Here is a 13,095-nt window from a genome sequence, read left to right as displayed (position 1 = left end):
ATGTTCTTTCTCTTTCCATGTGTTGTATATGGCAGTGAGAGTATACCAAAGGTGCTTTTCCAAAAGGCAACTGGACTTCCTTGGTTTTTTTCTTTGAAAACATTTCGCTTATCCAAAAGTTTCTTCAGTTCTCTTTTTTATCAAAGGAAAAAAACAACAAAAAAGTTCAGTTGCCTTTTGGAAAAGCACCTTTGGGACAACCATGATCTGGATGATTGAGAATCTCCATGAACAGTGGGAGTGTGAATGAGGGAGTCTCTTATGGATTTTCCTCCCTTTCCATCTCCCAGTGTGCCCACACAGAGAGCATGCACCTATACACATAATCTGCACACACACATACACTAAGTAGTAGTATTCCCAGTTGACATCTATCAACCTCCTAGAACAGTAATGGCGAACCTATGGCACGAGTGCCATAGGTGGCAGAGCCCTCTCCGTGGGCACACGTGCTGTTGCCCCAGCCTTGCCTCCCCCGCGACCCCCTCCTCTCCAGCAGCCCCCCTGAAGGAGAATCGCCTCCAAGCGTGGCCCACACGGAGCAGTGCAGCCAAGGACATGGCAGCCAGGCAGCGTAGACAAGACTGCCCTTACACCACATCATGCAGTTGATGCTGCAGGGCGGGGCAGAGAGTTGGCCGCCACAGCATTGCTGGGCTGCCTGGGCGATCTGCAGAGGGCCCTGGAGGTGGTGAGTGGTCCTGTGGGCAGGCGGGCCGGGGGATGGGGCAGAGCGGGGGTGGGGCCAGTTTTTGGGCACTCGGTCTCTAAAAGGTTCACCATCACTGTCCTAGAAGTTTGATATTCCAGCATAAAAGAGCTAGATGTTCATTCCCTCCAACAACCAACACCAAAATGGCAACAGAGAGTGGCACAGTTTACTTTCCCTGACTTTGTCATCCTTGGGTCTTTCCCAAGAAACCCTCAATTATCTGAATAAGAACATTGGAGTTGAGAGAGAAGGAAAACAAATGAGGACAACTAAATGTAGCTCAAGGCTACCTCAGCAGTGAATAACAGAATAACAAAATTGGAAGGGACCTGGAAGGTCTTCTTGTCCTCAAGCAGCAGAACCTATACCATTTCAGATAAATGGTCGTCCAATCTCTTAAAAAATCTCTCCAGTGTTGGCGCAACCACAACTTCTGGAGGCAAGTCATTCTAAACTGATTGGTTTTTATTCCACCCGTCTCTGGGTGGTTGCAGCAGGTTTTGGTCACTTCACATGACCCTGGGACACTGTGACCGTTCTATCAGGAAATTTCTTCTTAGTTCTGGTTTGCTTCAGTTTTTGATTGGTTTTCATCCATTGCTTCTTGTTCTGTTATTGAAGTTGAGATGGGGAAGCATCCTGTGGACACATCCGTCAAAAGAAAGTGCCTCTGTGCAGTAGCCAGCAGGATGTGGGGATGAGTCTACAATAAAATAATAGCTGTGCAGAATTAAATTTGTAAATTAACAGTAGAGGGAGCAAAACAAGTGTTCAGCTGAAAAACCTGTGCTCAGGGCCTTGAATGCATATAACCAGTGCTTTTTTTCTTTAAAAAAAAAAAGGTGCTGGAACTCACACACGTCATAAACCCGCCTTGCCTACCCTACAAGGTTCCATCCAAAAGAGGTGTGGAACTCCGTTCTGGGCGTTCTATGAGAAAAAAAGCCCGGCATATAACCATGTGTGCAGATACTCACACATACAAACCCAAATGGAGTTACAACAATGGACTACATATGCAGCTCAGAGATGAATTATGGAATTTTTGGTGTTCCCTGCAAGCATTTCTTGCGAACAATTCATTCCCAAACTAGATAAAATCTCAGTAGTCGTACATGGATTGTTGGCTGGCTAGATTGGGATGGATGGGTGTGGGGGTGGAAGAATGGAGTTTGTTCTACCAGCCTTGTGTAGGTTTGGACAGAATATTTGGATTGGGGGTACTCTTTGGAACTTATGGTGGTGATCAATAGTGTGGGGCCTTTGGTTGTTGCTTCTACATACTTCATAAATAAATTTCTATATGTCTGCTGATGGCTAAATTTGGCCAAGTTCTCTTGCATTCTTAGATTAAAATCTCTGGTGACTGAAACCAACCAAGACCTGTGCAGAAGACAGAGTCTACCTTTTTTTCTTTTGGCTCACTGTGCTACATGTAAAATCCTTGCTGTGCCCAAACACAAAAAATAGCAAAACTGCAAAATGCTTTTTGCTAGTTTAATTCATTTTGGAAACCAAGATTCTCAAAAAAAAAAAAAAAAAAAAAAAAAAACCCTCAACAAGAGGATTAAGTTTGTTCGGCAGAATGATTTTTTCAGATTCTATTATGGAAAACATTAAACAAGAGAAAGACTGGAATAGTTCTCTGTTCCATTCTCTGCTTTGACAATGCAACTTTGCAGACATTTTTTAACTAGGAGAATAACCAGTTTCTTTGAACTATTCTCCTGGCAGGAGAAAAAAATGAAACCAACCACATAATGTATTAAAGAAAGAATTGGGTCCAAAAAGATTTGAAGTCTTCCTATTTCCTCAGTATATCCCAGTAGAACGTCTCTAGGGAGTATCTATTCAACAAATAAGTGGGAAACTTAAAAAATAAAGAGGGGAGGGCAAGGAAGCTACCATTTGCATATTCTGTCTGCCTTACTAGTAAAAACCTTTGGGATCAAGAAGTCTCTGGGCATCTAAGGTATATTTATAATTGTTTTTTAATTGCACTTGGATACCTTTGCAAACTGCCCTGGATATTTGGTTGAAGGACCTGGTTGGATTCTGGGTGTTATGCAGGGCTTTTTTTCTCATAGAACGCCCAGAACGGAGTTCCGGCACCTTTTTTGGATGGAACCTTGTAGGGTAGGCAAGGCTCGTTGTATGATGTGTGAGTTCCGGCACCTTTTTTTTTTTTTAACAAAAAAAGCACTGGTGTTATGATCAAAACCATTTACCACGTCTTGAAATTTGGGTCCCACAACTCCCCCATGTGAGCTCCTGAGTCTAAATAAGAACAATTAATGGCACAACACAAGGGACAATGCCACCACTGTGCACTTTGTGAAAAGAATTGAGTTGGATGATTGCACACCCACTCCTGTAATACCAAACATGTGTAGTCTCTCAACATAGTTCGTGTTTTCTGAGTTTATGTGCAAAGAAGAGCTTTTTTAAGGAGCTATTTTTTCTAAGAGCAATGAACATAGTTGTGAATAGTGATGAAAATCACTTTTCAGCTCTACCAGCTGGTTTGGACACATTCCACCATCTGCAATATGTTGAGAGAGCCTGAGACGGAAGTGGATTTTGCCTTGAGATTTACAAATTACTTTATCCCATACCACTTTGCCTGCCCAGGAGAAATGATTTTGTGCTGCATTTTTACTCATTTCTTCTCCATCCTAGGTTGTTGTTTTTTTTCATCAAAGGCTGCTTCAAAGGAGTGAGAAGAGCACATAATATTTTTTTTTCATTAGATATCAATAGAAGGTGTCTGAAGAATCAGGAAACTTCATCATAGCAGTTAAAACCCCAGGGGTGGATTCCTAAGGGGAAATTAAGTTGGCAATGAAATCCTCTTGTTCAATTCAGACTGTCATCGTAAACCTGCTTATCAGGTAGTGAATTCCATTGAATTTGAATAGGACTGCGATACATGCACAAATCAGACTGTGATTGAGCGGTGAGGTGGGGCAATGCTTTAGTGTGTGTTTGTGTGGCTTTTTTTAGATTAAAAAAAATTGTGCTGCTAGAAAAATAGGTGGCTTCCCTAAGTTTATCTGGTATTTCAGTTCTGAAATTTCAACGGCCGCCCCATCCTTCTCCGTCGTGTAACTGTATTTTGGGCCCTCAGAAACTGGCTCACATTTACACAACCGTGTAAACAATTATTGTGTTTTACATTTTTGCCCAAACCCAGCACAGACATGGCTACTGGACTAACTATCTTCCCCTTGTGCTTCATGCTCCCCCTCTGCCTATCTTTTAATTCATATTACAGTATTGTACTTTTATTTTTCACTGCTTCATTGCTTTGTTATTATTACGTTTACATTTTATCATTTTTTTTCCTGTTTTGCAATTGTAAGTCACCCAGGATGAGATGGGCAGCAAATAAATTTAACAAATAAATAAATAAATTTACTTCCAGTTTTCAGGAAAACTGGCCCATAATGAACAATTGGCTCGCTTAATGAACACTTCAAAAAAAGGTCATAAAATCGGGTCAGTCATGTGATGACTCACTGTATGACTTTCGTGACTTACAACCTTAAAGGGCAGACTTCATTACGTTCATACGTCTAGGACTACTTATATTAAATACTACTATTAACATATTTATTGATATAATACAATCTTGATATTTTATTAATGTATTTTGCAGAAGTAACATTTTCTCTTAGAGAACTACTAATATTCAGGTCTGGTTAGGAACTGTACTATAATCAAATGCTGGATACAACTTGAATTTTTATCAATGGTGAGTTGTCTTATTGTAAGGTGACCAACCATCCTCCTTTAGGGAGGACAGTCCTCCTTTGTAAGTTCTGTCCTCCCTCAAAAAGTGTCCTCCTTCATGTCCTCCTTTTTGATATTTGAAGACTAATCTGCAGGGGTTTTTTTTCCTCATAGAATGCTCAGAACGGCGTTCCGGCACCTTTTTTTTTGGATGGGTTTTGTTTTCAACTTTTGCATGAGCTGTGCTACTCCCCCTATTGGCTTTCGAAAGCCAATAGGAATTGCTGCTGAGCGCGCCAAAACACCCAGCTGGCAAACTTTGCACATGCAAGTTGTCTGTATTATTGTTGCAATGAATAAAATGTTTCTTTTATTTACGATATTTGTTTCTTCAATTTATTTGTCTCCTCCTTTTCATTGTAAAAAAGTTGGTCACCTTACTTATTGCTTTGGCAATTTTCGCCAAATTTCTAAAAGTTGTCCTTGCATGCAGACTGGAATCACCTCTGAAAAATTATTCAGTTGTTAATTGTACATACAGAATGTGAGGTTTTATGGACACCAAACACTTGTCCTACATGGATGGAGTTGCTGATCCTGTCCCTGAAGTTCAAGAACTCAAGTAAACGTGTTGCAAAACAGCTCCTGAACACCTCCTTGGAGATTCAGTATCAAATATCTTTTAATTATTATGTTTCATTTACAAAGCACGTAACATGCACTCGGTGGGGTACACCACATTAAGAACAAGACATAAGACAAACGTAATGGGGAAGGTAGAGGGGAAAGAATGAGCTCAAATACTGTGTTCTTATTACAACCAGCTGGAATAGGGACCAGCTAGATTCCAAGAGCAGCTGAATTCTTATACCTCTTTGGCTTCAGACCAGAGAAGGAGCAGCTAAAAAGAAAAATGGTACTCTTGAAGCAAAATCTGAGCTTCCAAGGATAGCGAGGAGAAAGGTGGCTTCATGTAATAATAATAATAATAAAGTTGGAAGGGACCTTGGAGGTCATCAAGTCCAACCCCCTGCTCAGGCAGGAAACCCTACACCACTTCAGACAAATGGCTGTCCAGTCTCTTCCTAAAAACTTCCAGTGTTGGAGCATTCACCACTTCTGGAGGCAGGTTGTTCCACTGGTTAATTGTTCTAACTGTCAGGAAGTTTCTCCTTAGTTCTAGGTTGCTTCTCTCCTTGATTAGTTTCCATCTGTTGCTTCTTGTCCTGCCTTCAAGCGCTCTGGAGAATAGCTTGACTGCCTCTTCTTTGGGACAGCCCCTGAGATATTGGAACACTGCTATCATGTCCCCCCTCGTCCTTCTCTTCATTAAACTAGACATACCCAATTCCAGCAACCGTTCCTTATATGTTTTAGCCTCCAGTCCCCTAATCATCTTTGTTGCTCTTCTCTGTACTCTTTCTAGAGTCTCAGCATCTTTTTTACATCATGGTGACCAAAACTGGATGCAGTATTCCAAGCGTGGCCTTACCAAGGCATTGTAAAGTGATACACGTCACGTGTTCTATCCCTCTCTTAATGCAGCCCAGCACTGTGTTGGCTTTTTTGGCCGCTGTAGCACATAGCTGGCTCCTATCTAAGGGATTGTCCATTAGGACTCCGAGATCCCTGTTCCTTGGCTCTTATTTCTCCCTGGCAGTTGACAACACAGCAAGGGCCCCACTGGATCAGACCAATTAGCCCTCTGAGGCCCCCAAAATCCAAAATGTGCACCCTTCCAACCAGAAAGCTAATCAATGCTTCAATGTACTCTCCTGTTCCAGTGAATTGACTGTCAAATATTAGGGAACCTTTTCATTCTGTGCTGAGAAGTTTTAACAATTGGGGCAAACAATCTCCAGGAATTGGCTATGAAATTTTTAGTAATCCTGGCATGGGAATTAAAAAAAAAATCCATTATCACTATAGAAAAATCCATCGGAACCCCACCCCCAACTAGTCATACCTCACATTTTACTTTTTAAAAATATCATTTCCCCATTCAGTTTATTTAAAAGGGGAAAAGAGAAGAAATAAATACAGATACTTCAGCGACAAGATTCTAAAGGCACGCTGATCTCCCAAAGCTACCGTGTTACTGTGCTGCAAGGTTTCAGTTAAATGAATGGGAACATGAATTTAGCATACTAAATTGACTACAGGATTGTATCACTATTTACTGGGGCCTCACAAAAGGATCACAACCTTCCCATGAAATCCCACTTCGGATTCACTTCATGGTTTCTTGTGCTTGAGAGTCTAAGCGAGGACAGTACACTTTTACCAGGATAAGCCATAACCACTTTATACTGTACATTCAGTACAATCCATCTGTTGATTTTCTTTTTCCTGTAGCATTTAGGGAAGCCATTAAAAACACACATGTTCCTATATGAAAAGGAGAGCAAAACAACACCTCACAGCTTTGTATATACAAATATCTAGCATCTTCACCTAGAACAGTGTTTCCCAAACTTGACAATTTTAAGGCATGTGCACTTCAGCTCCCAGAATTCCACAGCCAGCGTTGCTGGCTGTGGAATTCTGGGAGTTGAAGCCCTCATGCCTTAAAATTGTCAAGTTTGGGAAACACTGACCTAGAGGTCTCCATCTATCTTCTGCCCTGACAAATGCAGCCCCAAAATTCGAGCTTTGCTCCACTGAATGTTATCAACTCACTTGTCAGTTAGGTGAAGATTGGCCATGGAGAAGATACCCTCCATTCTCAAGAAAATTTGAGATTGGCTAAAATCAGCCTCACAAAACATGATTGTTGAAATCAAGTTCTTTGCTTGCCTTGCAAAACCAGCGTTTCTCCACTTGAGCAAGTTTATGATGTGTGGACTTCAACCCCCAGAATTCCCCAGCCAGCACATCTTAAAAGAACCAATGTTGAAAAATACTGGCCTGCCAACAAACAAGGAACTCCTAATGGAAAGTTGACCATGGAGGAAGGGGTTTGGCAACTGGTGATAAGAACATTGATCCTATATTATCTGCTAAAAACCAAGATGAAGAGTAAGCTCTCTGATGTTTTCAGAGCCTCCATCCAGATCACTTTCACTTACAGGACAATGGGAGTGGAGCCTAAATTAACAGAGCAAGGAAATATGAAGGAAATCATTGGTTTTGAGAATTATAGTGGCTGTGCTTCTCACCATCCCTTTCAACAAGTAGTTGGGAAGTTTATACAAGTTGTTGTCCCTGGAGGTCATCTTTTGCCTCCTACGAGGAAAAAAACACGGACCATAGGAGCCACCCATTCCTCAACGGTCTGCAGAATTCACTTCTTGCTGGTTATTCCTCCACGTCTTGCCTCTTCAAAGTCTTCTCTTTGGCAGGTGAATGTCTACAGGGACAAATGTCACTGCACTGTTCCTGGCAGAGGTGCTACTGTCCTGTCCTAAAACTGAGGGAATGGCCGTCTTCACGTTCTTTGGCTCCAGCTCTCGTTTGGTCCTCATGTGCCTACAAAGAACAAAGCAGACCTTGTGTTAGCGTGCTGGTTGTGCAGCAGAAAAGACAAGAAGCTGTGGCCCCTGAAAGCTAAACACCCCTGTCGTAGATCAGCTTTTGCAAACCACAGTCCTGATACACAGGCCGTTCTTCTGAGAACGTATCCAGAAGATGAGGCCATTTAGCAGAATTTTCCTGAAATTCTTTTTTCTTTTTTTGAATGAACTTTACAGGGCAATTTTTTAAAAATCAAATTAAATGAGAAAGAATAGGAATAGAATAGAATAGAATAGAATAGAATAGAATAGAATAGAATAGAATAGAATAGAATAGAATAGAATAGAATAGAATAGAATAGAATAGAATAGAATAGAATGACCTTGGAGGTCATCTAGTCCAATCCCCTGCTCAGGCAGGAAACCTTATACCAGGGGTAGGCAACCCTGGCTCTTTTATAACTCATGGACTTCAACTCCCAAAATTCCTGAGCCAGCATGGCTCAGCTTGGAAACCTCTCCCTTTCCCCTCAGCATGGCTGGCTCAGGAATTCTGGGAGTTGAAGTCCATGAGTCATAAAAGAGCCAAGGTTGCCTACCTTTGTCTTATCCCATTTCAGAAAAATGGTTGTCAAGTCTTCTTTAAAACTTCCAGTGTTGTAGCACTGGTAGGGGGTAGGGGGATTGTAGATCTTTTTTCTCTTATACCCATTCTTCCCCGAATTCTCTGCAGTTCTAAAAATATACAGGCACTTCTCAACTTACAACCATAATTGGGATCAGAATTTCTGTTGCTAAGCAAGATGGTTGTTAAGTATATTACACTGAACTGTATACCCTTTTTTTACTACGATTGTTAAGCAAATCACTGTGGTCACGTGCATTGTGTGGTGGTTAAGAAATTTGGCTTCTCCCATTGACTTTGCTCGTTGGAAGCCAGCTGGGAAGGTTGCAGATGGCGATCATGTGACCCCAGGATGCTGCAACCATTGCAAATACATGATGGTTGCCAAGCGCCTGAATTCTGATCACGTGACCATGGGGATGCTGTGAGGACCAGTCGTAAGTCATTTTTTATGGTACCGTTGCAACTTGAAACGGTCATTGAATGAACAATTGCAAATTGATGGCCTACCTGTATACTATACAATGAGAATGCTCAGCAAGTCCTGATGTCAACTGCATCGAATTGGAAAAACAAAGAGACGACCTGCTAAATCAGCTAGCCCTCTTAAGAAAACAGCAACTGAAAGCCCTTATCAATATCAAACAATAGCCACAATAATACAAGGAGATCTTTTTCATGATTTAAAAGCGAAGATACAAAAGATGATTTGGCAGAGGAAAAAAGCTAGAATAAGACTGAAAGGGATTGGGGTTTTGATTTATACATGAGATCCAAAATAGAATATATCTAAATGGATAGAATATGTATTCTGAATATATTGCAATGATTTGAGATAAAAAAAAATTGGTTTTATAAAATCTAGAAATACAAATATTGAAATAAGAATATTATATTGTTTTATTAGTTTGTTAAGATATATGGTAGAATTTATATATAAGGTCTGTATTTTAAATATTAGATTGTATGAGGTATTGTGATAAAGGAATTGTGCTTAATTAAAATTTGAAAAAAAATAAATAAATATTAAACGTTAAATTAAAATATTAAGGGAAAATTAACCACCAGGTCACTGATTTGCTAAAAGTTTGAATGTTTACAGATAACTAAGATTTGAGATTAAGATATTGTTATGAGTTGAGACACAGGTTAAGTAAAACTTAGAAGTATAAATACTAATAATTAAATTCGTATATTGGTTTGTGGTACAAATGATGATGGTTTATTTTTTTTTCTCTTTTTCTGGAAAGGAAGAAAGGAAGGAAGTAGATGGAAGAAAAGTAAAAAATTATTAGCCCTAAATATGAGATAGGAGACTTAGAAATTGGGGTCATTTAAAATCTGGAAATGATAAAGATTAAACGTTAAATTTAAATATCAATGGGAAATTAAAATTAAGAAAAACTTAGGTTATTGTCTAAAAGATGGAATGTCAAATTAATTAAGATACGTATAGACTGAAGATTATTGATGAATACTAGAAAGGTATTTTTTGTTTGATTGATAGAATAAGAACTGTATTGATGTGAATATGACAGTAGATTTTATGGGGGAAAGAGAGGGAATTAGTTGTTGTAATACTTTGAGATTTGTACTGATGATATTTAAATGTAATGGAATTACTGTGCTCAACCGCCACGCTACTTTTCAAATATGTAAATGCAATATTGGAAAATTAATAAAAAACTTGGAAAAAAAAAGCAAGTCCTGATGTGGCTACTTTAATTTATTAGATTTGTAAGGCTGTCCAGCTCAAAAAAACTTGGGGTGATGTATAATATTAAAAACAGATCACAAATAGCCATGAACAAAAGAGATTCATTGTCGCTAGACATGCTCATTGTTTAATTAAATCAGTCAGTCTGATTTATTTATCGGGCTTTTTGGTTGCTTTAATCAGAAGCAGCTCTTGGCCAGCTCCTCTCTCTATTTGTGTTTTTGACAAACAAAAATGGCACGTTAGCTTGCAACATCTCACAGAAAGGAAAATGGCAGAGTCCCTGAATGTAAAAATGTGATGTCAGTGAAAGGATTTTATTGTGCTTATGATTTTAGTATGTTTAAGTTTGACATTAGCATTTATTTTATATATAGTAACCATTTTATATTGATAATTATAGTGTTATCATGTAATCATTGTTTTGTTATTTTGTAATCATTATTTTGTAGTTAATTGTAGTTAATTCCAATATATATATATTGGAAAAGTAAGGGCTTCATGCTTTAGGTATAGGTGATTGCTTATATGAAAAGAGCACAGTAAGGGGAGGGGGAAAAGAAGTTACGGATGGAGCCTGGGTTGCTGTGTATGAGTCATCATTTAGGAATTATTTTTGGGTGCCATCTTATGCCTAGTACCAAGACCTGATCTCTTTGTTCTGAAACGGTATAAAAGGTGGAAGACATCTTTTCTGGTTGTTGCCTTCATCTCTCTACCAGCCACGAAGAGAGATGGGGTCACCCAACTCTGTTTTGATCAAAATAAAAGTTGTTTGCTTGCTGAAACCTCAGCTCAGGAGTTTCTTTGGCTCTTTTAAATTCCTGAGTAATGCTGGGGCCATTGTGAGGTTAAGTGGAAAACCTTACATCCGCAGGATTTATGAGGTAAAAATGCCCAGAGAACACATAATCAGAATACAGGTACCGTATTTTCCGGCGTATAAGACGACTTTCTAGGCATGGAAATCGCCGCCAAAGTCGGGGGTCATCTTATACTGCCGAGTCGCCTTATACGCCGGAAATTAAGGTAGTCCTTGACTTACTGCAACTGAGTCCAATATTTCTGTTGCTAAGCAAAACATTTGTGAAGTGAATTTTGCCCCATTTTGTGACCTTTCTTGCCACAGTTATTAAGGGAATCTCTGCAGTTGTTAAGTTAGTGGCATGGTTGTTAAGTGAATCTGGCTGCCCCACTGATTTTGCTTGTCAAAAGGTCAAAAAACCTGATCACTGGACACTGCAACAGTCATAAATATGAGTTAGTTGCTAAGCATCTGAATTTTGATCACGTGATCACGGGGATGCTGTAATGGTCATAAGTGTGATAAACGGTCATAAGTCACTTTTTTCAGAGCCGTTGTAACATAAATGGTCACTAAATGAACTGTTGTAAGTCGAGGACTACTTGTAATAGCTTTCCTCGGACACAATGGGATAAAAATAAGCGCATGCACACAATATCATCAGTGCAACGATGTTGTTATATATGCAATGTCATTGCTTCCTCGCACTCCAGATACCTATGAACAGAGTGATTGCATCCAGTCAGTAAATTGTTCTCCTGAAGAATGAAAAGAACTGACTACTAACCTGTTATACATTTTAAGGATGAGCAGAACTGTTGTAAATATTACTACAACGCCCACAACAATAGCTGCTACTATTGCTCCAGAACCTGAGGAGAAAGAAAAATAGCAACCTGATAAAGCAGATCTGTATATATGTGCAGGCTTTTTAAATACAGCTCAGTTGCCAGCTCATCATAAAATATAATTCCCATGTTCTAGGACGTGTACAAAAATATCCCAAAATGTTATCTTATTTTTGACTGTTTTGTCAGGAACATTACTTTTATTTACTATAAGTTTAATTTACCCTTGAGAGAAAATTGAGGTACAAGTAACCCTCAGCTTACTCAGTGTGTTCATTTAATTTGTGTAATTAAGGCAGTGATGGCCTTACAGGTTTTTTGGGGGGAGAGAATGTCCTTATGTTCCCCATGGAACAAATTTACAAATTTTTACTAATTTCATTTATTTGTGCCTTTCAGTCAGCATCAGATTGGTTCCTGCAAATATTTGGCAATATTTTGGAAGTAGTTTGCCATTGCTTCCTTCTTAGAGCTGACAGAGAAGAATTGGCTCAAGATTGCCCAGCTGGCTTTATGCCTAAAACAGGATTAGAACTCTTGATCTCCCGGTTTGTAGCTTGACATCTTAATCACTACACCAAACTGGCTTTCTTTGGTAAATCAGCAACTTACCAGTTCGGACATATCTGATTTTATTTTCTTAATGCATGGCCTAACATGACAATTCAGGTACCTTGGATTATGATAACTGTATTTTCAGGTTTATGTTATGGATTGAAAATGAAAGCAAAAAGGGTTACATTTTATTCCTCACTGTATCTCCTCATTCCATCTTTATATACCACCATCTGACACCATAGATTAAAACTTATGGCTATAGTTTACTGAAATGAAACATTTAACTCCTTTAGGATCAAAAATATATTATGTTGTTGTTGTTAGTTGCGAAGTCGTGTCCGACCCATTGCGACCCCATGGACAACATTCCTCCAGGCCTTCCTGTCCTCTACCATCTTCTGGAGTCCATTTAACTCACGCCTGCTACTTCAGTGACTCCATCCAGCCACCTCATTCTCTGTCGTCCCCTTCTTCTCTTGTTCTTGATCTTTCCCAGTGTTGCGTCCTTGGCGGGAAAACAGACACGAGAAGCAGCTGGAGTTCTCAGGTTCTTTTATTCAGCGTTCAGCTTACAGGAAGATGGCTTCAGCTCAGCCCAAACGCCTCGCAGCCCCTTATATAGGCAACTCCCGGGTAAATGGGTTAC

The 13,095-nt window shown here is 39.6% G+C and overlaps 1 protein-coding gene across 1 annotated transcript in view; it reads right to left on the bottom strand.

Moving 5' to 3' along the window:
• Window positions 1-6,722: 6,722 nt before the first annotated feature.
• LOC120316894 (non-compact myelin associated protein) overlaps window positions 6,723-13,095 on the bottom strand; it is a 30,449-nt gene continuing 24,076 nt past the window's right edge. Inside the window, exons 3-4 of the mRNA XM_039363039.1 lie at window positions 11,831-11,915; window positions 6,723-7,912 (exon numbers count right to left, since the gene is read on the bottom strand). Of these exons, the coding sequence (XP_039218973.1) occupies window positions 7,765-7,912; window positions 11,831-11,915 (233 nt within the window). The 3' untranslated portion in view covers window positions 6,723-7,764. The remainder of the gene's footprint in view (window positions 7,913-11,830; window positions 11,916-13,095) is intronic.

Source organism: Crotalus tigris, unplaced genomic scaffold (genome assembly GCF_016545835.1).
Source record: "Crotalus tigris isolate CLP2741 ecotype Arizona unplaced genomic scaffold, ASM1654583v1 scf7180000019504.1669754, whole genome shotgun sequence".
Lineage (NCBI taxonomy): Eukaryota > Metazoa > Chordata > Lepidosauria > Squamata > Viperidae > Crotalus > Crotalus tigris.
This window is presented reverse-complemented; position numbering and strand designations above follow the sequence as displayed.